This window comes from Coloeus monedula, assembly GCF_965178545.1.
Source record: "Coloeus monedula genome assembly, chromosome: 21".
NCBI lineage: Eukaryota > Metazoa > Chordata > Aves > Passeriformes > Corvidae > Coloeus > Coloeus monedula.
In genome coordinates this window covers 488,955-512,392 of record NC_138801.1, presented here as the reverse complement: position 1 = coordinate 512,392, position 23,438 = coordinate 488,955, and the positions used below count along the sequence as shown (strand labels likewise).

Below are 23,438 nucleotides of genomic sequence, written 5' to 3'. Positions count from 1 at the left end.
GGATGAAATTTGTTCTCTTTTTGGGAGGGAAGGGGTTTAGCTTTCGTTTTCCTGTCGTTGCTAGATGGAGACCAGCCCACGGAAGCAACAAAATAAGTCTCAGAGGCTGCCAGCCCAAATTCCAAACCTATTTGGCATTGCACAAGTTTACACTCTTATCAAAAGCAAATGAAAGTGCAGAAGGTGTGTCTGGCCTAATCCTGTGTTTACCTTGGCCGTCTGTGGTGTGTCAGCACAGGCACTGTGGCATGCATGTGTGCTCTTGGTTCTCTGGCTTCTGCTGGGGTGTGCTCCCCAGCAGCCTTTAATTCTGCTCCTTTCTTCCAGGATCACTCCATAATGCCTGAGGTGCGAGACCTCACCGATGCCTTGCCCGACGTGCCGATGGATCCCATCACAGGCGTTGGTGTGGTCGCATCCCGGAGCCGAGCACCGACTGGATATGATGTAGTAAGTAGAGCTGTTTGAGCTGCTGCTGCAGCTAATGCTTTGTTTCTGCACTAATGTGGCTTTATTTTGTTGGGAACAGCAAGTTCCAGAGAACTTGCCTTCAAACTGAGCTGTGAGAAGTCATTTGGTAGCCAGCTGCCCATCTTTCAGCCCACAGCACTTATTGCTTTCCTTCAGCAGGGGGTTGTGGGTGCAAATGTGCTACTTCATCTTTGCCACTCCAGAGGAGCTTAATTTTCTGGAGGAGGGGTTTACAGAAATAGCTGACCACTGTGGCAAGCAAATTTAATAATCCTAGTAACATTCATCCTGAAGGAGTCCTAAGTATTGTACAAATTATATCTCTAAATAAATGGATCCCTCATCAGCTGTTTAATCCCACATACCAGCACTGCACAATGATGATGAGAAGCTCCAGAATGGGAATCAAAGAGTTTTGCATCCAGCTGAAATTGCAAGGATGATTTTGATGGGCAGAATGCAAACCTCTAAGGTTTGGCAGGAGACTGGCAGCAGGAAAAGGCAGCTGGATACAGCAGAGATGAATGTGTGTGTAGATAAAGGGAGGTCACTGTTCAACAGCTGCTTGTTCCTTGGATTAGTCATAGATTAGTGTCCCAAACTGTGAAATACATAATACTGACCTTGCAGTGCTCTACAGAGAAAGATTTGGCCTGTAGTTCATCTGCTCCCCTTTCTGTGTGTCCTGCTCCAACTGTGGTACCACAACATTGGGTTTCCAGAGCCACACAGCTTGTGTGGTGGGAGTGGAAGCCATCTGACTTGAGGCTTTGCTCATACCTCTTCAGCTCTGGATCATTGCATACCTTGTTTACAGTGAAGAAGTAAAATGGATCAGGCTGAAGTAAGGACACAAGGGGGGGGAATTGTGAAAAGGTTTCTTAAAGACCTGGGAGGTTTTTACATTTACTGTGTTTTTCCAAGTGCTCATTACCTGTGTGAGCCAGGCTGTGTAATTAGCTGCTTGCCCTGATAAAGAAGCACGGGACAGTGTGAGACTTGTGATAACAGAATTGCATTTTGCCTAAATGGCTGGGCAGAGAGAGCACTCACCCCAGATAGCCTGTCTGTGGCTTAATGGGGAGTTGCAGTGCTAGCGCAGTTTAAACTAAACGTGATAAAAGAGTCTTCCTGTGGCTTAATCCAATTATGGTGGTGGTGTAATGCTGGTGAATGTGGGTCGCTCTCTCCTCAGGGCACAGTGAGGAGCTGCCTTTGCTCTGGTTCTGCTGCCTCACTGTCTGTTCACAAGGAGCACTGTCTGCCCTTGGAGCAGCCGTGGGGCAGTGCCTGCTGTCTGCTGTCCTTCCCCAAGCACGGCTGCCACGTGCCAACCACATCAGCCCTGCAGTGTGCCTGGGTGCTGCCAGCCGCCCTTGGTGTCCTGTCTCCTGTGCAGCACCCGCTGCCAAGGGGCCGTGCTGGGTGCCACGCTGATGTGACAGGGGACAGTGGCAGGCAGGACTGTCCTGCTCTTGCCTGGGTGTTCGTGAGGGTGGCTTGTCTGTGAGTCAGTGCACTGGAGCAGTGTGTGGTATGCCAGGTTGCCACTTCCCCGTGACTTCTCTGGAACCTGGTCTGGCCCAGCTGAAAGCGTGAAGCCGAATGTGTGCAAGTGCACTGCTGAGCACAGCAGAGAAACTGTGTTCTGAGACGTGGGCAATGTGCAGACCTGGGTGGCCTTGGGATCCGTGTTTCTGCAGATATGCCATTTCCTTACTGAGACACTGACAGCTGATTGCTGTAAAGCCTTGAGGAAGGCAGCTGTGACAGCTGCATCCCAGAAGCGTGCTCCTTGAAGCCCTCATAGTCAGAGGTGCACACTGCACCCTGGAGAGGAGAACCACTCTCATCTTTTGGGAAGCATTAACAGCAGTGTTTCTTGGGATGTTGTAGTCCCCTTAGGGTTCCAGTGGCTTTGTGTGTCACTACAGCTTCCTGCAGCATTCAGTTCTACAGGTGGATTCAGAGTTGCATAGGAAAGTATTTCCTCATGTAGTTTCACTGATGGTTTCAAGTTTTGTAGTGAAGTAACCGCTCTTCCTGAGATACCGATGTTATTTATAGGCTTTACCAGTTCCCCTTCTGTTTGTATCCTTCTCCAATGAACATCCTTTTCCCTTTCATTCTCTTTAAAAGAAATCTCCAGAAGCATAGGTGCTTCATCCCAGGTGTAAATTAAATGCCTAGAGATGTCCAGGTCCATTTCCCAGGTTCACATGGAGCCCCAGGGCTCGGCCTGCTGCCCATCTGGAGCTGGCAGGCAGCAGTGCCTAGGGGGTTGTCTTGGCAAATGGGCCAGAGCTCTTTTTTCCTCTGTAGTTCTTTAGTTAGTCCATAATCTCTATTGCCTTTGTGTCTCCTTAGAAAACAAATCCACTACTGGCACTTGTAATGACTGGCCAGGCCTTTCACAGCTGAAGCACCAAAGACTTGATTTTGCCAAAATATACAAGAGTGTGTCTGAACTTAGATTCCTGAAAATCCAACCAAACTGGCAATACTGAGTGTCTGGGTGGGGAGGCAAAGTGGGAGGCAGGAGCCTGGGATAGGAGAGAGGTGTGGTTCCCGTGCAGCCATGTTCTTTGCTGCAGGCTGAACACCAGCTCTGTGGTGGGGTTTGCTCTGGGGCAGCGCCCGAGCGAGCTGCTCACCCAGCAGGAACAGCCCTGACTCTGCCAGAGGGGCAGATCACCCTGTGGGGCAGGAGGTTTAAAGGCCCTGCTTGCCAAAGAGCTGACTGTGGTAGCAGTAGCCCCATTCTGACTGCTGTGCAGCAGGTAGATCACCCTGTACTTACAGGGCTGTCACTTCCTTACTGCATGTCACTGTCAAGTCCGCTGTTTGTAGCACATGGGTGAGGAGTGTCTTCCCCTGGCTTCAGGAGGAGGACCATTTCTTGTGCCTGGGGTGCTGCGTGCTCAGTGCCAGGTGCCGTATCCTCTGTCTCGCACGTTCCTTGCCTCTCAGCCAAGGAAGGACTGGGCAAGCTGGGCCTGCAGAGTGCTTGTCCTGCTGGCCAGGTCTGCTGCAGCCTCTCCCACTTGGCTCCTGTCCTGAGGGCATGCAGATTAGGCATGGCTCTGCTTTGAGAGCTGCTGAGACTTCTCCTTTGCTTGCAGGAGCCCAGCAGGTGATGCAAGAAGTTTCCTGTTTATATTGCTCTGTTTTCTTTCCCCATGAGTTTTCTGACAAGTTCATTCATGCTTACATTCTCCAGGCTTGGAAAAAGTCTTCAGCAGGATGATGTGAAGGAAGAGCAGAGCACTCAGGGTGCGTTGCTGGGGATGTTGCCTGCAACTGTTGCAGTTTGGCAACTAGAATTAGATATTTAGAATTATATTATATTAGATTTAATTAGAATTATATTAGATATTGGAATGGCAGGGCTTTTCATAAAAAAGGGTCTGATTGGAGGTTTGGAGGTGTTTTCCTTGTTAGGTTGGACTGTGACAGTGCCAGGCCTCCCTCCAGAGGGGCAGCAGTGCCAGCGCGGGGGCCCTTCGGATGCCTCAGCTGTGATGCAGCTGTGCCCTGTCAGTGAGTGGTAGAGAAGATGATACCAACTGAAGTGATGTACCTCAACCTCAAAAATGCGGTATTTTTGTAAGTGAAGTTCCTTAAGCTTTCAGAGGTTAGATAAAAAGGGCATTTGATAGCAAGTTGTAGCACCAGTTTTGCAGTTGGATCTGTTGCTGCTTGTTGATTTTTGGGCATGTTAACATAGCTGGCTAGCACAAAACTTGAACCATGTCGATTAAGAAAGTGATGAAATCTTAGTCTTGTCTTTCTAACTGTTTCTCGCAAGGTCTGCAGTTCAAGCTGACCATCCCTATATGCCAGCAGTTTTCCCAAGCAGACTGTTTCCTGAGTATCTTTTCGCCAGGACTGACTTACTAACTGGGGAGGGAGATGCATGTGGATTTTACATATTCCTAAACTAGCAGTTCAGGAAAGATTTGAATGCAAGGAATTGAAATAAGCAAAAAAATCACCAAAATCCTATTCTAAAATGTGGCTGTTTAAAAATCAGGCATATCTCTTTGCAGAGGCCTGAGCACAAAAGCTGTGTGTGTTGTACAATGGTTCGAGCTGAGCTGGGGCTTGTGAACAGCAGTTGCCAAAATTCGGGGAGCAGTCGGTGCACTTTGCTGCTTTGATCAGACCATAAACACTTGTCTCCCTGCTGCACTCGGGATAATCGGAGGCCTTGTCAGCACACAGCTTTTGCTTCCTGCGCCCTGCACAGTCTCAGCTCAACTAAACACGGGTGCAAATAGTGACAAGTGTCAGCTCTTTGTTATCAGGCTGCTCTGGGGCCAAGGGCTCGCTTGGTGTGATTAGGCTCACAAGAGCTGCAGTGGAGCAGTTTGTCCCATCTGAGAGGCATTAGGCAGAAGTTCAGCTGTGCTGCTGTGGAGCTTCAGGCTGTGCTGGAGTCTCCTGTTGGAGACGTCAGTTGGGTGTTAGTCTGATGGGGTAATCTTGTTTCTGCTGCCCTTCTCCTTGTGTTTGCCTTCTTGCCTCCTCTCTTACTCAACAACAAATGTTTTGGGGCCAGGGCTCTTACCAGCTTGCTCAGTGCGTGGTGAGTGCTCAGCTGCTGAGAGAAGAGCCCTTCCCCAGTGCATGGTGCTGCCTCCTGCCCACTCCTTGAATCAGCTTGAAGTGAGATTTTCTCCTGCACATCATGCTTAACATGCATGTGTTCTGGGGGGGGTTCAGGGTCTGTTTCCTTACCCACCACCATCGTGTGCCATCAATTCGGCTGGATGTGGGATTGCATTGGAAAGGGACATTTTCAGGGTGTGTCCTCGCATGCAGCTCTGCTGCTAAAATCCACCGGTGACCAGGGATTTCCACACCTGCTGGAAGCAGCTTTTTGACCTGGGAGCCAGAATTCCTTGATGGCTTTCCATGAAAATAGTCCCAAGATGGGTCAGTTTCTGTGCTCTGTCTTCACGGACCCTTCCAGCATGCCCGGGGTGCCCTTGCGTGTAGGGTGGTAATGAATACCTCGATGTGCTGACTTTTCCAGACTATTGTTTGGAGACTGTAACTGAAGTTGCAGTTTCCTCATTAGAGTAGCCTTTGTCAGAGCATCTTTAGTCAAGGGTCTCCTGAGAGACAGCATTTTTAGAACTTCTTTTTATACCTCCTCTTGAAAGTTCTTTGCACTGCACCTTGTGAAGAAACTAATGAGATGCTGTGAAAGTTTGGGCTGCTGTTAATTAGGAGAGGTCTGAGGAAGAAGTACTGCACATGTATTAACTTTATCTTGGCTCACATGTCTCCTCTCTCCCTCTGTCTCTTCTTTGCAGGTTGCACAAACAGCAGATGGCTTGGATGCTGACCTGTGGAAAGATGGCTTATTTAAATCCAAGGTCACACGGTACCTGTGCTTCACCAGATCATTTTCAAAAGAAAATGTAAGTCCGTTTGCTGAGTGTCTGCATGATTTGCATCTGTGCCTGGTATGCTCTTACCCATAAGATGATTCATTTTATGGAGCCAATTATAATTCAAGCAGGCGTTTCGCTGAGTTTGGGTGAGTAAGGAGGCAAACTGCAATGGCAGGATATTTGCCTGTCTGTGTTTCTCGTGGAAAGAAATTGCTGACAAAATCTTCTGCAATAAAAGCAGAAAAGGGAACGTTTGCATTTCAGCAGCCTCTCACACTCGTTTCCTGCTGCAGCAATGGGTGCTGCACACTCATGGTCCCGATTGATTTCTAACCCAAATTCCTCAAGAAACAAACAGTGCAGGTAGTGTTCGTGAAGGAAATACTGGTTTCTGAATCCAGGGGCATCACTGATATTTTATTGCAGGATTAGCTTGCTATCTTTGTTGGCTTTGGTGCTGATTCTTGAAAATGTGCCCACATTGTGCATATGCTACCACATTCTTGTAATTTGGTCTGACTATTAAGTATAAATTACTTCCTGATTAGCGGCAGTTTTCTGCCCACACTTTCTGTGGAGGAGAGGAGACTGTGCAGCAAGAGCTTCATGCATTCTGCTGTGGTTTTGGTTGAGGCTACTGTGAAAACTTTCTTTTTTCTGGAGGAACTGTTGACTTCTGCAATGAATGCACTCCATCTAGTGGGTAATCCTGCTTTTGGTCGCGCTTTGGATATTCACGGCGACTCAGTTGGCAGGGTCTGGAAGTACCATTTTGTACTTGTGCTTTCACCATGACGGGAACAGAAAAGTGATGGCAGCTTCAGGGGCTGCTCACGGGTCCTGGCAGGAGAGCTGGGGATTGCCAGTTCCCAGCATTTGACCTTTATTCTATCCGCTTCCCTGCCTGCCTCTAGATTAAAGTAAAGCTCCAGAGCCATGGGAAATATCACTTCCTGGGGTGGATGGACAATAATTGTGCTTTTCATCCCAGAGTATGTGCAGTTGCAGGAATAGTAGCCCTGGAATAGGCAGGGAGGCTATTAAATAGGTTTGTGTGATTTGAATATTAGGTTTATCTGTGGCTACCTGAAATGTGAAGTTGTCAGAAATAATTACAGGACAGTAGCAGCTGCTGGCAGTGTAAATACCCTCAGCTGGTGCCTGTTGGACTTTTGGCAGGAACCCTGGGCTCAGCATGATTTGGGACTACCTTCTTCATATTGATGAGGCATGAATTAAAGCAAAAGCTTCCCCTTCCCTCAGTCCTCTTGGCCACGTGGAATATATGATGCACTTCCCTGTTGGGAGCATCTGAGGGCTGAGAGGCCTCAGTTCCCTCATCTGGGAGGAAGGAAGTGAGAGGCTCCTCTCTCTCCCCCAGATGCTGATGTGTTGCTGCACTTTGGTTGGGAGTTTTACCATTCAGGGGTTTCTTTTGTGTTTAGCAAAACACTGGGAACTCTCTTCTCCTGAAGAGCATGTTGTAGTTAGGAGAGTTAATGCACTTCGGATATCTGGGTTAGAGCAGAGTCAGTCTGCAGTGCCTGGTTAGCAGAATCATCATTCTCAACAGTTCACAGTATGTGACCATTATAAGGACGTTGCTGTGTCTGAGTGTGGGGAGGCCCTGGATGGTGGGTCTCACAAACGGGGGGGCTTTGTCCCCTGCTCCCCTGTGCACATGGCAGAGCTGACTCCCAGGGTTCCAGCAGCCAACAAACTCATTGGAGGCACCTCTCCTACCTGTCTGCTGCTGATGGAGGAGTGATCAGTGGTTCAGCAGAAAGTTGCCACTGATGTAACACACAGACAGCTTAAATAAATAAAACATGAAAGATGAATCAGCAGCAACTACTTTGTCTGCTGTTTGCTGTGCCAGGACCATGTTAACTGACACATTCAGGCTTGGCAGCATCCAGCACTGCTTGCTACAAGATGCCCTGGACATGGGGGGTCAGAGGCGTGTGGGGGCTGCCCGGCTTCAGCCTCTTTATGTGAGCAGAGAATGTGTGCCACATTTGTGTCTGGTGGGACAGGGCTGCAGGTGTGCTGACCCTTCTGGTGAGGAGCTGACCGTAAAATGCAGAACCTCCCAAAAATAAACTCAGACCTGACCTCCCCTTGTTTCAGAGCCTGCAAATGTAAATGTTTTGTAAGTAGTTCAGTGAAATAATCAGAGAGTACAGGTTTGTCTGAAAAACTCTTGCCAGATAAAAACTAAAGTAGGTGCTTAGCAACCAGTAACAGTAAAACTCACTGACATGGTTTGATGGCTTGGGATGAAATTTTAGTTGTTCTGTACTGTGTTTCTGTTTATAAAGGCTGTGCAGTACCTAAAATGTGAAAATCTTTCATATGTGAACCCAGATTATTGGCAGCAGTGCTGGTTTCATCGAAAACTGCAAAGAAAATCTGGTCTCTAAACTATTGTGGAGGCTGTCACTCTGAATTGAGCTCTGAGCTCTTCAAGCCTTGATTAATAGGACAGGGCATGAGTTCAGAATTCCTATGGACTCCAAATGAAGTTTGTAATTCCAAATGGCCTGTGCTTCTGGAGTGCACTGCATTTGGAGCTAGAACCTTGTCTATTCAGTACTAATTAGCTAATGCATGTAATAACTTTGGCTATGTGTGCATAAGCCATCATCCTGTAATGCTTTCTGCTGTTGCTGTCATGGAAATGTCATGTTGCTGTGTAGATGTAGAGTGTGTAAGAACTGAGGGGACCTGCTCAGTGGATGAGTTGGTGAAGGTAGTATTTCTAACTGCTGTGCTTTCAGAGGGAAGAATGTGGTTGTGCTTCCAAGGATCTGGAAGTATGGCAGTGGATGAGGTGTTAGAATTTTGAGTGTTGAAAGTTGTCTGGTATCTCCTAGTCAGTCATTGTTTGGTTCCTGCAGAGAGGACTCTTGCAAGGGTTGGCTTGGTACGTTCTTCCCATTTCTGAAGTTGTGGTCAGATAAAATGACAAGGGTCCAGCAGGGGGAAGATCTGGGGTGTAATTTGGTGACATTGTCATAATCAACTGTTTCTTTTCTCTCTCCAAAGAGTCATTTAGGCAATGTCTTGGTTGATATGAAGCTTATTGATATCAAGGACACTTTACCTGTAGGCTTCATCCCCATCCAGGAGACCATCGATACACGTAAGTTGACATTTATTCCTCAGTCCCACTCCGCCAGTGCCTGTGTGGTCAGGCAGAAAAGGGCTGTGTCCCAGGCAGAGGGTCACTCTTGGCACTGTTGCTCTCTGGGGTGGCATGTACACATGTAGGGGCTGCAATAAAACAGCCTTTGGTTTTCTTGTCCTCCTCAGGCTGTTTAATGGGGCTGCCTGTCTGTCTCCACTCACCTGCTAGAGTCCCATGGCTCCAGGGCAGGAAGAGAGAGTTTATTTTTTCATTTTGAAGGGTGGACTGGGCCTAGCAGGAGCAGAGCTGCTGTGCCAGGGGATGTTCACAAATGCACTGAAAGGAAGGGGTTGTGCTCGTGGTGCCGGGTTTGTGCCCCCCCACCGTACATCTCCTGCCGCGAATGAACGTAGGGCTGGGGGGGTCAGGTATGCTTGTGCTTGCTGAGACAAGGCCCAAGTGTGGTGTCCAGGGGGAATACCATCCTCGTTTCTGCAAGGTAGAATTGCTTCACTGCAGCATTTAAGCGAGCAGTTCCCAAACAGTGTGTTCAGCTCCCCCGGGACTCGTGCCAGCAGCAGCTGGAGCCACGTCTGGTGGCAGCCCTGTGCTGTGCAGCAGGCACAGAGGGCGTTGGGCTGCCAGGGGACAAACCCCATGGGAGTGGAGCATGAGAGGATGGCAGGACTGGTGCTGGTGCTCGGTGTGCAGCTGCTGATCACAGAAGGCTGGTCCCAGTGCATGTCAGTGATGAAATCCAGCCTAGGAACGAGCAGAAAAGGGTTACATGAACCTGCTTTGCAGGGAGTCATTCATCTGGGGCTGCAGCACGTCAGGATGGGTTTTCACTCACTGTGATTTGGTTCTGATTGGAACCTGTGGCCTGGAAGTGAAAGGCTCTGAAGACCATTCCCTCAGGTCACCCTCTGCTTCTAGAAAATTCTTGGGCATGTGTGGTATAAGGTAGAATAGTTGGCTTATCCTGCTCACCCTTGGTAGTGCTGGACCTTACTGTGTGCTGCTTCAATTCCTGTGACAGTCCTGGTGGAAAGGTGGAAGGGGGCTTTGTCATTAATTTGAAATGCATTGGGTTGTAACTGCGACAGCCTTAAAGCAGAGGCACTGCCTGCACTAAGGAAGTGGTGTGAAAGAGAACATAGACAAAAGCAAATAGTCAGCTTTGTACTTGCAGATAAAGTCAAATAGGAGGCACTGATTGTGTTCAGAGTTAGATTTGTGGTTACAGGTGTCTCTGTGCTCCTCTCTAAGTGGCAGCTGACTCGCAGTTAGTACATGTAATACAGTACTCCTTAGTACTTCTGAGAAGATTTTCAGGAAGCCTTTAGGATTTAAATCCTAGACTCCTAAAATCAGTTTTAGGTGCTTCAAACAGAAGCCCTGCTTTTTCAAAGCAGGAGAAGACTAGACTTCAGGGATGCAGGTGTTTACCATCTCTAAAAACAGCACTGTAACTGCAAGCTGCATGCACAGCTGCTCTATTGGCACACCTCACACTGTCTGTAGGTTATTGGTGCTAGTGCAGCAGCACATTCCAGAGGCTGGGATGCATTGCTGTTTCCCAAGGTGCGGATTACGAAACAGGAGGAGCCTGTGGAGGCAGGGCTGCTTACCATCTGTTGAAGTGACAGCATCTTTTAAGTTGGAAGGTATTTATTCATATTAAGATGAAGGGTTTTTATTTTGCAGGCACTTGTTTGTAGTTGCTCGTCGTTTCTAGATTTTCATTCAGCATCTGCTCTTTAGATTTTCAGTGTATCAGTAGACTTCTGTCCTGCTTTCCAAGTGCCTGCATCCAACCAGGAACCTCACCTGGCTCACCCTGAGCCTCCTTAGGATGAGATGGAGCATTGTTCTCCAAATCCGTGTCTGTGTGCCAGTGCCAGCTGTGGTCACAGACAGCACCAGAGCTGGCTGTGGATTGTGTCTGCATGCTGGTAAACAGCCTGAAGGTCTGTGAATTCTTTATATGGATAAGCCTTAACTCTGATGGGCTTGAGTTTTTTGTGATGGATAACATGGAAATAAGTGGAATTGCTCTGTGACACATAGCAGAAAGGGCTGTGCAGTGCGTTCATCCACCCAGAGCACAGGTCAGAGCAGCACAGCTGCCTTGTGGGAGGTCCTGGCAGTTACTGCCTTGTGAATCTGGTTTGTCCTTACAAAGAACCAGGGCAAACATGCTGGGAGTATAATTTCTGTGCCTGCTGACTTGATCAGGAGATGCCACTAACACTTGGGATGTGTGAGATTTGGACAGACAGCTCTTCCACTCAACCTCTCTGCACGGCAGGCTCTGCCTGCTCCTCCTCACAGTGGGTTGGAAGTAGCTGGTTGGAAGCATGTAGCAGAATGAACTGACTGGTTGTATCAGAAGATTCCAGGTACATTCCTAGAGGCAGTGCTTGTGGGAGGAATGTTTAGATATGGCTGTCCAGGCCAGCAAGGCAAACATTACCTGGGAAAGAGCAAGGGAGTGCGAGAGGCATGCGGAACTGGCAGAGTCCCCTGCTGTTCTGTGCTGTGGGGCAGCACCGGGGCACACGTGGGAGCTGATCTCTGCAGCAGGCAGGAGGAGATCTGGTTATTGCAGTGCCAATAACACATCTCCTGACAGAACAATCCTCACTGAATGGCACTGCACTGACTGGTTTGTTGATATATGTCTGTTCTTTGGCACCAGTTCTGCCATAATTATCTGCCTAATATCTGGAGAGTCTATAAATAACATTTATACTCTAATCTTGCATAAAACCCACCCTGTATTCTGGGTTGTTTTTGCAGAAGAAATAGCTTTCAGAAAGAAGAGGCTGTGCATTAAATTCATCCCTCGAGATTCTACAGAGGCAGCGATCTGCGATATCCGAATCCTGGGGAGATCTAAGCAAGCCCCTCCTCAGTACACGTTCATAGGGTAGGTACCCTGCACTCCGAAGCTGTTGGCACGAATGCAGTTAGAGCAAAGCAAGGCACCCAGTGCTCCTGTAATTACCAAGTAGTAGCTTGTAAGAGCTGAAGCTTATCATTAGAAAAGTCCAAGTAAGTACAAGTGTTACTGAGTTTGATGTGCGAATTAACTCACCCCCCCTTTTTTTAATTACTCTTGTTCTCACTGACCAAGTTGTTTGTGAAACGCATCAGTGCCTGCTGCTCGTGCATGTGTGCAGCATTTGTTTGTAGCACTGATGCTTTGTGTTGGTTCCCCAGGGAGCTGAACAGCATGGGTATTTGGTATCGGATGGGCAGAGTGCCCCGCAATCACGACTCCGCACAGCCCGCGGCTCCTCCCGCCCCAGCACCAGCTTCGACACCCGCTCCCAACCTGCCAAGGTAGGTTTTCTGCATTCCAGCTCTTTCTGCTTGATGCTGCATGTCTTGTGGTTACTAACCTTGCCTGGGAAGCCAAGACCAGGGTGCTGCATTGGTGTGGAATGATTGTGTCACAATCTGATGAGGGAATGTGCTGTTCGTTGAAGTATTTGCCTGCTGGAAGTTCCTTTGCCTGTTGTTTTGTAAAGAAAAATGGGTGAAGCCTCCAGAAAAAAATAAAAAGCCTTCAGAGGAAGGGAAACAGCAAAGTGTACCTTTCCTTTGCTTCAAACTATGCAGGATGCTGTGGTTTCCAACACATACATGTGGGTCAGCTCAGGAGGGTGAGCCAGAGCTGCAGCCATGCTGATTGTTCTCCTTGACCAGAGGAAGGGAGAAGTGTCTCTACAAATTTTATAAGGGAAACAGGTTTTGCTCATCTCTGGGATCAGTCCATTCATGGTTTGAAGTACTGGTTCTTGGCTTTTTATTTTTTTGAGCCCAGTTGCTGAGCTCCAGTTATACAGCTGACATGAGTGTGCACAGCAGCATGCTCATCTTGCAGTGACTGATGGGAGCAGCACTGCTGGGCAGTGGTGTCTGTCCAGGCTGTTCTCCCTGTATGACAGACAATATTTGTGTGTGTGTATAAACAGATGTGCTGGTGCATACACTTTCATGTATCAGTAGTCCTGTACTGAGAGCTTACTTGCTGGATACTCTGGACAAAAAGTGTTGTTAAGCAACAGACCAGCCCAGACAGTGATTAAACTGAGCACTTTGCACCCCTGACGTCACTCTGAAAGCACAGCACCCAGTGTGAATTGTGCTCCTGCTGCAGAGGCTCCTAGACTGGGCTGGGCCATTGCCAGGGGACAGCATGTTCTCCTCGGATCACTTTGGGCTTTTGCTTATTTAAGGGTACGTGTATTTTTGCACTAGGCATATTCTACACTGCAGATACCTTTACACTATTACAGTAACTAGTGAGAACTAGAATTTCGAAGGAGACAGCAGAGAGGAATTCCAGGGTCCAGTTTGTGTACAAAGGTCATTGTATCACATGGGTGGAAATGCTCATGTCCTTTAGATTCTTGATTTACAGGTCATTTCAGAGTTACACTTTTAAACCACTGCAACGTGTTCACCAGAAAGCTATCAGGTACCTCCTTAAGGCAGGTGTGTACATTTGAGCCTTCACCCATGACCCAGACTGAAATCCACTGTCCTGTGGTGGCTCTTTGAGCTCTGCAAAGCATTTGGGTGTTTCATTCACTGAGACTTTTGCTTGGTCACTTGCCATGCCGTGGCACAGTGCTTGCTGTCCTGTACTGTCAGGTGTGCTGCAGGCAGAGATGCTGTCATGCTTCTCAGAGATGGAGGCAAAAGAGATGAAAAGCCAGCAGTTTCCTGGAGATTCCAGGCTGTCCCACTAGGACATGAGATGTTATTTTGAAGCTCTGCTGGACATAAGCTAGATGCCAGCCCAGGCCATGTGAGATCAGAGAGAAAGATGTCTTAATTTTAGAGCACAGATCTTCATTTTCTTTCTGCAAGAAATTCTGTCTGGGCAGATTTCCACAGTAATAAAAAAAAAAAAATTATCATAGAAAGAGAATGTCAATGGCAGTGCTTAATCACTGAATGTGGAAGGGTCACTTTATGGCTGACCAGGGAAGGCTGCAGAGCAGTGTCAAAGCTGCTGGGAACAGGGCCAAAATTAGAGCTCAAAGCATCAGTGACAGTCTGAAAAGAAGTGTTTACAAGGCTTATATATTTTATAACCTCTTGTTGTGCAGTTTATGGTTTACAATGGCTGCAAGGAAATTGGATCAGTTTTGTTTTACTTGCCAAATAAAGCAAATGTCAAAATAGTCAATATAAAATGTATTCTAATTTGGCTGAGTTAAACCAGCCAGTATGCAGTGGAATAATTGAATGTTACATTAATGCCTTGTAGTAAAACCCACCTGTCGGTAGCCAGCTCCACTCTCACACCCCACGTGTGATTTACAGGTAACTTTTACACTACCAGTCTGATCATTCAAAGCATCTTTCATGTCTTTTTTTTACTCTGGTTATTTATTATCCAATATATTTTTTAAGAAATAGAAATGTATATAAAGGTGCATCCTGAAAATATTTAATTATTACAGGGAACACAGACAATTTGAAGGCCTCTTCTAACACTATCAGCAGTGTGGTGAGTTACTCAACACAATGTTTGTGGAAGATTGTGGTCACAAGTAATCTGTTATTTTCACGTCACCATAGAGAGAGGAGATTACACTGGCAGCCAGTTTGCTGTTTTATTCCGTGTGGATATATCCTGACAGGAATAGCAGTGAGTTGTTCTGACGCTGCCTCAGTAGTGAGGGAGAATCGGTGAGCAGTGCTGCATGGAGCACTGCAGAGAGTCTGCTGTTGGGCTGGTCAGATATCTCAGCTGCTCTCTTCAGTTGCTGTCTGCATTACAGAATAATTCTGAATCAAGAGGGGGCTTCGGAACAATTGCTAACACTGGATATAAACCAAACCCTTCTGTACAACTAAGCCTTCTAAAGTAGAAGGACTGTTTACTGTGGGATATATTTACTTCTGCGCTAGCCCCTCTGCTCTGTGGTGTAAGGTGCTGATGGCAGTGGATGGTGGCCCATCAGAGTTGTCATGTATCAGAGGTGTGACCTCCACAGGTTGGTGCACATCAGCAGTGCTGTTTCTGCTGCTCGTGTCACAGGGTTATGGCTCACAGTCTGGGCTGCACAAGGAGAGGCTTTGTTTGGTAGTTGTGCTGGACTGCATATGGTATTTTTCAGCCATTTCTTCTCCTTTGTGTTTTCTACTGCAGGCATCTGGCTTAATGGCCTCTAGCAGCAGCCCTGGCATGTCCTGGTGAGGGTGGCATGCTGTGCCATGGAGCATGGCTGTGCCATTGTGCAGGTCATCAGGCTCCTTTACTGTCTTTTCTCTCCAACTCCTGCGACAGCTTCTTGGCACTAATGGCCGTCTGAAGAAATGCTTTTTCAGGTTCCCATCCTGCTGCCTTCTGAAGGATGGCTTTTGTAGGCTCGAGTTCCATGAGGAGGGAGATTGATGTCACTTCCCTCAGTACCTCTGCTCTGTGCACGAGGCTTGTGCTGCATGGCAGCCATCATTTTGGGGAGCAGGGAGGTAATTCTCCCCCAAGAGGCGGTGGTTACAGGTAACTCACGTGACCTTTGGCACACTCTTGCTTCACCCAGCCTGTGCATCCATGATTGCCAGTTCATGGGCTGGGGACTTGCAGAACAGCCCATGTCACGAGTGCTTGAGCAGTGTCTCAGGGCTCAGCTCTGCCATGCCTCAGACTCTGTTGGAGGAGGCTGGAGCAGGATTTGTGGGTGACGTTCTCCTGTTCGAGTCTGGTTCCAGCGTTTTGGGAGCAAGTCCTTGACTGCTGTGAGTCCGCGCAGAGTCAGCCGCGAGCCGTTCTGCCTTGCAGCTCCTGTGTGGTGGCTCCATCCCTCCTGTGGTGCTCTGTGAGCCTGGGTGGCTTCTGTGGCTTGGGAGCACGTTCTGCATCCCTTCTCAAGGTGCAGCAGGAGCCCGTGCCACTGTCACTCAAAGAGCCCGCTCAGAGTTTGTCAGCTGCAAGCAAGATGTCAGTCAGTGCTGTTGAAGTGTGTTTTACAGTGACAGACATAATTGCACTTAACTTTTGCGTGGATGTTATCAATCTGTGATGGATACTTTGGGGAAAGGAGCACTCTGATTGCAGATGATGTGTCACAGGCATTTAATCTTCCTCTTGGAGAGACCAGGATTCAGTCACAACTTCCACTCGTTGATGTGAGGTTTTGGAAACGTAGATTCGCACTGACCCTGGGAATCGTTCAGTCATTTGGTTTGTGAGGCTGTCATCTGAAAGGTTAATGATTTACCTGGAGAGGGAAGATCTGGCTGCAATCCACTTGCATTCCTGCTGTGTGTTAGCACAGCAGTGGGTGTGCAGGTTCAGAAGGGCACAGCCCCTCTGGCTGCGTCCCGGCATGTCTGTGCAGCAGGTGCTCCGCACCGCCCTGGCTGGAGCCGTCCGGTTCCACAGCAGCTCCTGTGTGGCCACAAGGCCCCATGCTGGCCGGTCCCAGGGGAGGTGCTGGTCCCTCTGGACTGCCCCAGCCTGGGGCACGATGGCCGGGACAGAGCAGCGTGTGCTCCCGTCCCTGGTCCTGCCCCACGCTGGGGCCCGGGCCCTGCAGAGCGGCTGTGCCACGCCCGGCCTGGGGCCAGCCTGTGGCTCCGGCATGACCCATGTGGCTGAAAACCTCAGCCCTGGCAGCTGTGGGTCCCTCCCTCCCTGCTCAGAGCAGGTCAGTGTGTGCTACCAAGTGCTCAGGGTCCAAGCGCTGCACTGGCAGAGCGCTACACCAGGGAAGTGCAGCTCTGGCTTTGATTCACAGAGAGCAACTGCTCTGCTTAAATGTCTGGAATAAGAGCAAGATGTGTGAATTTTCCTTCTGAGCTCCCTTTTTTCTCTGAACTCCTTCTGAGTTACCTTTTCACTAGTTAAGCTGGCCCCTCCTTAGGAAAAGGAAACAATTTGTTCCTGTTCTCTGCTCCCAGTGGAGCTTCATGTTGAGGAATGTAAGAATTTCTTTACTAGGCAGAGAAGTCTGATTTTTCAAATTGATTTATTAACGGTGTTTGAAATTGGTGGTGTAAGCTTGGGAAGGGATCACTCTGTGGCTTTCTGCTGCAGGCTGATGATGTGCAATCGAGACAGGTCATAAAGCAACACCAACAAGCTGATGGGGAGACCCAAGCTGGGGCTGGGATGCACCAGCCTGACTCTGTGCAGTGTGGTAATGGAAGGGAAGCCTTCTGCCTTTCCTATTTTTAAAGTAGCTACCCTATTATTTAGAAATAGCTATAATAATTTTTTTCTTTAAGTTCTTTAAAATATATTTTTATGAAGCATCTGTAAGGGAAAAGGTTCCAGGGCTTCATTGCTGTTCTGCTCTGGTGTAGAGAGAAGCCAAGCCCTGCCATTGCCCAGGGACAGCCACTGCTGGTGGTGTGAGGGCCAGGATGCTTCCACAGAGCAGTGGGGGTCTGCCTTAAATCCCTCATCGGAACCCAAATGCTGCCAGATAAGGAGTACTTAGGGATGGATGTTTCTGGTGTGACTGGAAACTGCTCTGAGAAATGTTGCCAGTGGTATCCTTTCTGCAAAGTGCTGCTTTCTTGATGGAGTTGCATTTTTTAATCTGTTTCATCAGGAGAGCTCTAAAGTAAAACCACCTTCTGATTTGCAACTAAGTGTAGAATCTTTTGCACTGGAAAATACCTATAAGATCAAGTAAAAAAAAGTAGTTATTAATTATTATATTTTGAAAATATTATGTGGCTTGAATGCTCAAATCACTTGAATAATGAAACACAGCACAGCATTCGTAGTTTTTAGATTAAATACTTACCAGAAGCCAAGGGTGTCATAAGGGCTGAGGCCACATCTCAGCAGCAATGGATTAAAAACACTGTGAGACTGAAACAGTAAGTTGAAGCCTGGAGGAAGTGTTTCCATGGATCCTCTCTGGTGGGGATGGTAAGAAACGAAATGTAAGGATGAAATGCCCATGATATGTATAGACTGTGCAGATCTGAACATGATGATTTGGGTGGGTGAGGGGGACTGGCACATGTTTCTCCAGAGTCTGGTTCCCATAAACGATTTGTTATGAAACGGCACTGACCATGTGGCTTGCGTCCAGCTCAGCTGGATGAAGACGTGCAAAAATTGGTCACAGTCCAGTATGTTTTAGTGGTAGAAAATGATGATTAGGAAAAAATGTTTAAACAATACAGTTGGTTTCCAGGCACAAGAGTCTGTTGCAGCAGCTAAGAAGGAAAGCCGTGAACTGTAATTAGAAGGAGCCTGATGGATTTGGCCGACTTTGAGGATGCACTGAAAAATTTGTGGAGTGCTCTGAGTGAAGAGGCTTCAATCTTCTTAGAGTCATTTTTCTTTGTAAAGAGCACTGTTCCTGCTATAGCAGTATTTCTGGAGGCATGTTTTCTTTGGGGCATAGCATAGGGTTGTTAAGTCCAAACCGGAGGTATCCATTTGGAGAAGCTGTGCTCTGGGTTGTTAAATAAGCCCTGCAGGGAAACTGAGCTTTTTTCCCTAAAACTTGTGTGTTGTCTGCTATTTAATATGATCTCTGCCACTGCTGATTTGTAATCTGTGCTTTCACCCTGAAGTGCATGTGGTTGTGTTCAGATATTTCCTTTAAATCAATCACTTTCACCATTTTCCAAAACACTTCTTGAGTTTATTGCTTTTAGTAAAGTGTTTGGACTGTCATTATTTATTACTGGCAAAGTGCTGACAATGTGCTCTTCCCAAATGAGTCTTTATGTGGAATATTTGTTTAACGGGTTTTGCAGGGGAGGCGCCGATGTTCCCGGGAGCTGGGCTGTGCCTGCAGCGCTCCAGGGCTGTGGGGTCTGCCTGGGCAGCAGCCCCCCACCATCCCCAGCAAGAGGATCATCTCTGAGAGGGGCTTTGAGTCTGGCCTGTGGGCCTGGGCTTCGTTGTGCTGATTAATTTGACAGAATTTAAAATCCTAACCAAGGAAGCTTACACCATGTGTAATTTATCTTTTTGGAGTATTTCTGCTGTTTGGCAATTTTTCCCTACTGCTTCATTATCTGAAAACTCCTGACTCTGGAGAGCAGCTTGTGAAGGATGTGAAAGCCGCACGCTTGCCGCCGCAGCCTCCCGAGACACGGCGCTGCTCAGCTGAGACAGCCACTTCATAAGCACTTCGTGCTTGCAGGGCGAGGTCTCCGTTCTTAGATGCAGCCTCTGCCTATGAGGATTTAATGGGCTGCAGCTCAGACTTCCAAGTGGCATAAATTAAACTTGTTGGGTTTTTTTCTGTTGTTTGGCAGCTGCTCTGTCCTAGTTACTCAAGTTCTCTGATCTGAATTAATCCCCATGTAGAGGAAGCTGCAGGAGCTTCATCCTGCATTAGGCCTTACATTTTGGGTAGCTGGTCTGCAGTAGATGGTGTGAGCATCGCCGCGGGTTGTGCGTTCAGCCGGTGACTGCTCTCGTCCGAGAGAGGCGCGCAGCATCGCGTCCCCGTGCTGGGGAGGGGGCTGGGGAGGGGGCTGGCGGAGGCACCCGCTGGGCTGTGTGTGGAGTGTGCACTGCCTTCCTCCTTCCCTACAGCTGGGAAAGTTAAATGGGGAGATCTGAATGTGGAAAGAATCGCTCACTCTCTTTTTCATTCTCTCCTGCATTTGGGCTTTTATAAAATCTGAATCTGGCACCCCCAGTTCTCATTGACTCTTAGGAAACAGGATATTTTAGTAGCTTGGAATGAGATGAAATGCTTGCAAAGTCCATATGTTGCTTGTTTTAGGGAAAGGGTCAGGAAGGTTTTAGAAAGTATTTAAATATTTGGTTTACACGATTAGAATAGATTGTCTGGAATGAAGTCCATTACCCGAGGTGATTCTTGCCTTGCCGTTTAGGTTTTCATTGCAGTTCTTTGGAGTATGAGGTAGGTGTTCTGGCATCTCAGTGCCCCAACAGAGTCAAAGTTAAGGGCTGTGAATAAATACTGTAGCTGGGATCTAGCCACTACTGGAACCACAGATGCCTGCTGTGGCAGTGGCTGCGAGCTGCAGCCTGGGAGATGCCTCCTGGTAGAGGGGGTGGTTGCCAAGTCCTCTGATGTCAGTTCATAGAACCCCAGCAGCTTCTTTCTTAGAAATGTGCCTTTTCCTGTCTCCATGAGCAAAGATTTCACATTGGATTACATTTCTTGAGAGCTGCAGCCTGATATTAACTCACTTTAGGTGTGCTTTCAGCTTTCTGCAGCTTGAAATTTAATTGTTCTGTTCTCAATTTTTCGTGAGATGCGATCTTTGCATGATCACTGATTATGGAAAGTAAGGGGGGTTTTTTTGGTGTTTTTTTTTTTTTTTTTTTGAAAGGTATTTCCATGAGACTGCAGGTTTTGCAGCAGTGTTCTGAAGGACACTGAAAAAAATCAACCTTTTCTGCCTGACCGTTCAGATGCTGCTCTGGGTGTCACACTTGTACCACCCCAGACTACCACTGTTGAGTCCAAAGCCCATCTTACCATTGGACTTTTGCTGTGCATTGTTGGTATTTTTATATGAATTATGGAGCATCCTTTGATATCTGGCACTTCCCCTTGTGATCCTCTGTTCCTTTTTATGAGTACTTGCCCCCTCACTTCAAAAGCAGTTCATCACCTTCCTGCAGACAGTTCTTAATAACAGGTTTGGAACTGTTGGGCATTCCTGGGCCTGTTTTATGTGAGTTTCTCTCCAAAAATGTTCAAAAAGTGGCCATAATGTGCACAGACCTCAAATCCCCTTCGTCTGCACGTGAAGGATCTCCTCATCACATGCTGACTTGTTCTGTGGATTTGCTGAATAAAAGAGCAACTGAAGTGAAGAGGGTGATTAAACTTGCTCTAAATTGTCTTGAAATTATCATACACTGGAGAAAAATATGTTTGGTATTTGAGCAGTGTGGGTTTGACTCCAGCTGTGGAGGGAAAGCTGGAGCCCTGGGCCTGGCCGTGCCAGGACCGCCCGTCCTCCCGCTGCACCAAAGTGCCTCATTGCTTGTCTTTGGGAGGAGGAAAGCTGCTTCTGGTGACAGTTCAAAAGGGAGATAATTGGCACAGGGATAGTCTTTGTGAGTTGCCATTCCTCAACATCAGAGACTCACTAAAGTACTAATAATTACTGTTAATATCTTTCAGTGGAAACTTTCTGAGTAAACGAGTGCTGGTTGAGGCAGCATTTAACGGCCGCTGCTGGCATGATCGGAATGCAAATAAGTGTTATTAGCCTAATGATTTTGCTGTCACCACGGTGTGCAGCAGTAGTGTTGTGAATATGTCATGCAGTACCCGTGAATTTGGAAAGTGTGTCAAAACACAACTTCAATTAGTTTGCTCTAATTATGACTCTAGAGAGTTCATAAGTATATCACTCCTCATTAAAAGAGATTTTCTTATATGGATTAATACAGCACATAAAGGGGTGTTTGAGCGATTGGAGGCAGGGCTGTGCAGAGGGAGGATGCCTGTGGGGTGCTGGAGGTACAGCAGGTCTGCAGCAGTGCTGGGGTCCAGCCCCATTCTGTGAGCTCCTGGTGCAGGGCCAGGGCTGGGAAACCTCCCAGGCAGGAGCAAGTGGCTGTGCCAGGTCAGCTGTGGGCAGCAGGAGCCTCGTAGATGGTTCTGGACAGGCTCTTCAATTAAAAACAACCAAACCAACAACAAACCCCAAACCACAAAAGCTCTAGAAGGAACCACGCTTGATGCTAAAATAGAGATGTGGCCCAAAAGCTTTACTCTGGTAAAGGTCAAGGAGCACAAGCAGACAGAAGCGCAAGCCTGTGCCAGCCTGGCCTCTCCAGAGCAGCCCTTCGGGATGCTGGGTGTCTGTTCCCCTTCCCCAGCATGTTTGCAGTGCATTTTGCACTCTGTCTTGTCACATTGCCTGGTCATGTTGCAGCTTTGCAGAACAGGAAAAGATTGTTGTGCTCACAGGTGAGCAGCTGGGTAAGGGTTAAAGTAGTAATTGTTTAAATCTTTTAGGCTTTCCTCCCAGTTCTGTGATAATTTGATGAAGAACTTCACCCTAATTAAATATTCAAATTAGGAATAAGTGTCAATATGGCTTCCCGGTGCCTGGAATGATGATTAATTGTATTCAAAACTCTAGTGGCCGCTGTAATCTAAACCAAACCGTTGTTCTTGATTATTTGTGCAACACATTTACCATGTTTTTGTTTTAAAATTTAAACTAGTAATTGATTTGCCATATGCCACAGAACTGCACATACTTTCACGGTATGTGTTTAGGAACTTGGGGACTTTGTAATTGGGATTTTCTTGCTTTTCAATGGCAGCCTCTTTTTTTTGTCTTCTACAATGCAAAATGATTTGGCTCTCACAACACATAAGGAAAATGCATTATGCAATCAAGTTTGTAGGTATAAGCTGTATTGATCCTGGCCAAAGTTTACATTAATTTAAAATAAATTGGGCTTTGTTTCCCATTCCTCCCTACAATGTCATCTTTTATAAAAAGAAAGGGGGAAGGGGAGAGCTGATTTCCATCCAGCAGTCGCTGCCCTGTCTTGTGGTATTGCAGCTAATGTTCTTGGAGACATCTCTGTGGCTGTCTGCGTGCAGCTGGACTGATGGAATGCCCAGTTGTCCTACCTCAGGGACACCAAGTAGCCCTGGAGCAGGCATGCAGACCATCGTTTCCAGACGCCCTTGTTACAGCCACAGTCAAGACCCTGGTGTCAGACAGGGCTGGCGCTCCTCCCCAGCCCCACAAGCAGTGGTGGGAGTGCTGCCCACTGAGGGTAGGTCTGCAGGTGTACATCTGAATGTCACCTTCCTCACCCCCCTGCCACAACGGGATTCCTTGTGGTGTCTTAGCGTCGCTGTGTGTGAAAGGGAGAGCAGACTGGACTCCCCGTGGAGTGGGCCAGCAAGGGCTGGGCTGGTGTTGGTGTGTGTGGTCAGTCCCTCGGCCGGCGAGCGATTCGTTCTGTTGCCCACGTGGCACGTGCACCCCCTCCAGCACCCGGCACGCGCAGGAGCTGCCTCCTTGCCGGGGCTCCAGGGCCTCTGCAAACCCACGGCCTGAAGCCGTGCTGGAAGGCTGCTGCCTGCCTGCTGGAGCCGAGGGCTGCATCGTGGTACTCGGCAGTGCCCACCTTGAGCCAGCTGTGGGCTGGCCCCATCAGTCCTCTGGCTGAGGGCATGTGTGTCATTTCCCTGGAGTGGCAGTGGGCTGTGCTTGAGGGCTGTCTGGAGGGCAGGGGTCAGCCTCTCCAAGTTGGTACAAACTCCTAAAAAATACTCTCCTTAGAAATGGGCCTTTTAAATAGACCTTTATTTACCTCCAGAGCAATTTCCACTGTGAAGAAAGCAGTTCCCCATAGCGGGCAAAGAAATTCAGTCTTTCTGCTATCTGCCTTGGTGCCTTGAAAAATATTTTTGGATACTTCTATTAAAAATCAAATGAGAAGCGTGTCATGCCCAAAGGCAGTGGTC

At 47.9% G+C, this 23,438-nt stretch overlaps 1 protein-coding gene across 12 annotated transcripts in view; it reads left to right on the top strand.

Annotated features, from left to right (window-relative positions):
* MVB12B (multivesicular body subunit 12B) overlaps nucleotides 1-23,438 on the top strand; it is a 59,479-nt gene that overhangs the window by 5,777 nt on the left and 30,264 nt on the right. For 7 of the 12 annotated variants that reach the window (XR_014227010.1, XR_014227011.1, XR_014227012.1 and 4 more), the window contains exons 1-6: nucleotides 65-183; nucleotides 328-450; nucleotides 5,793-5,900; nucleotides 8,922-9,018; nucleotides 11,806-11,935; nucleotides 12,229-12,351. Coding sequence is in view for 6 of the 12 variants with exons in the window: in XM_082295245.1 (XP_082151371.1) it covers nucleotides 169-183; nucleotides 328-450; nucleotides 5,793-5,900; nucleotides 8,922-9,018; nucleotides 11,806-11,935; nucleotides 12,229-12,351 (596 nt within the window). In the remaining 6 variants the exon portion in view is untranslated. Of the gene's footprint in view, nucleotides 1-64; nucleotides 184-327; nucleotides 451-5,792; nucleotides 5,901-8,921; nucleotides 9,019-11,805; nucleotides 11,936-12,228; nucleotides 12,352-23,438 lie in introns of those variants that run through there. The other 5 variants (XM_082295249.1, XM_082295250.1, XM_082295247.1 and 2 more) reach the window with 2 other exon arrangements.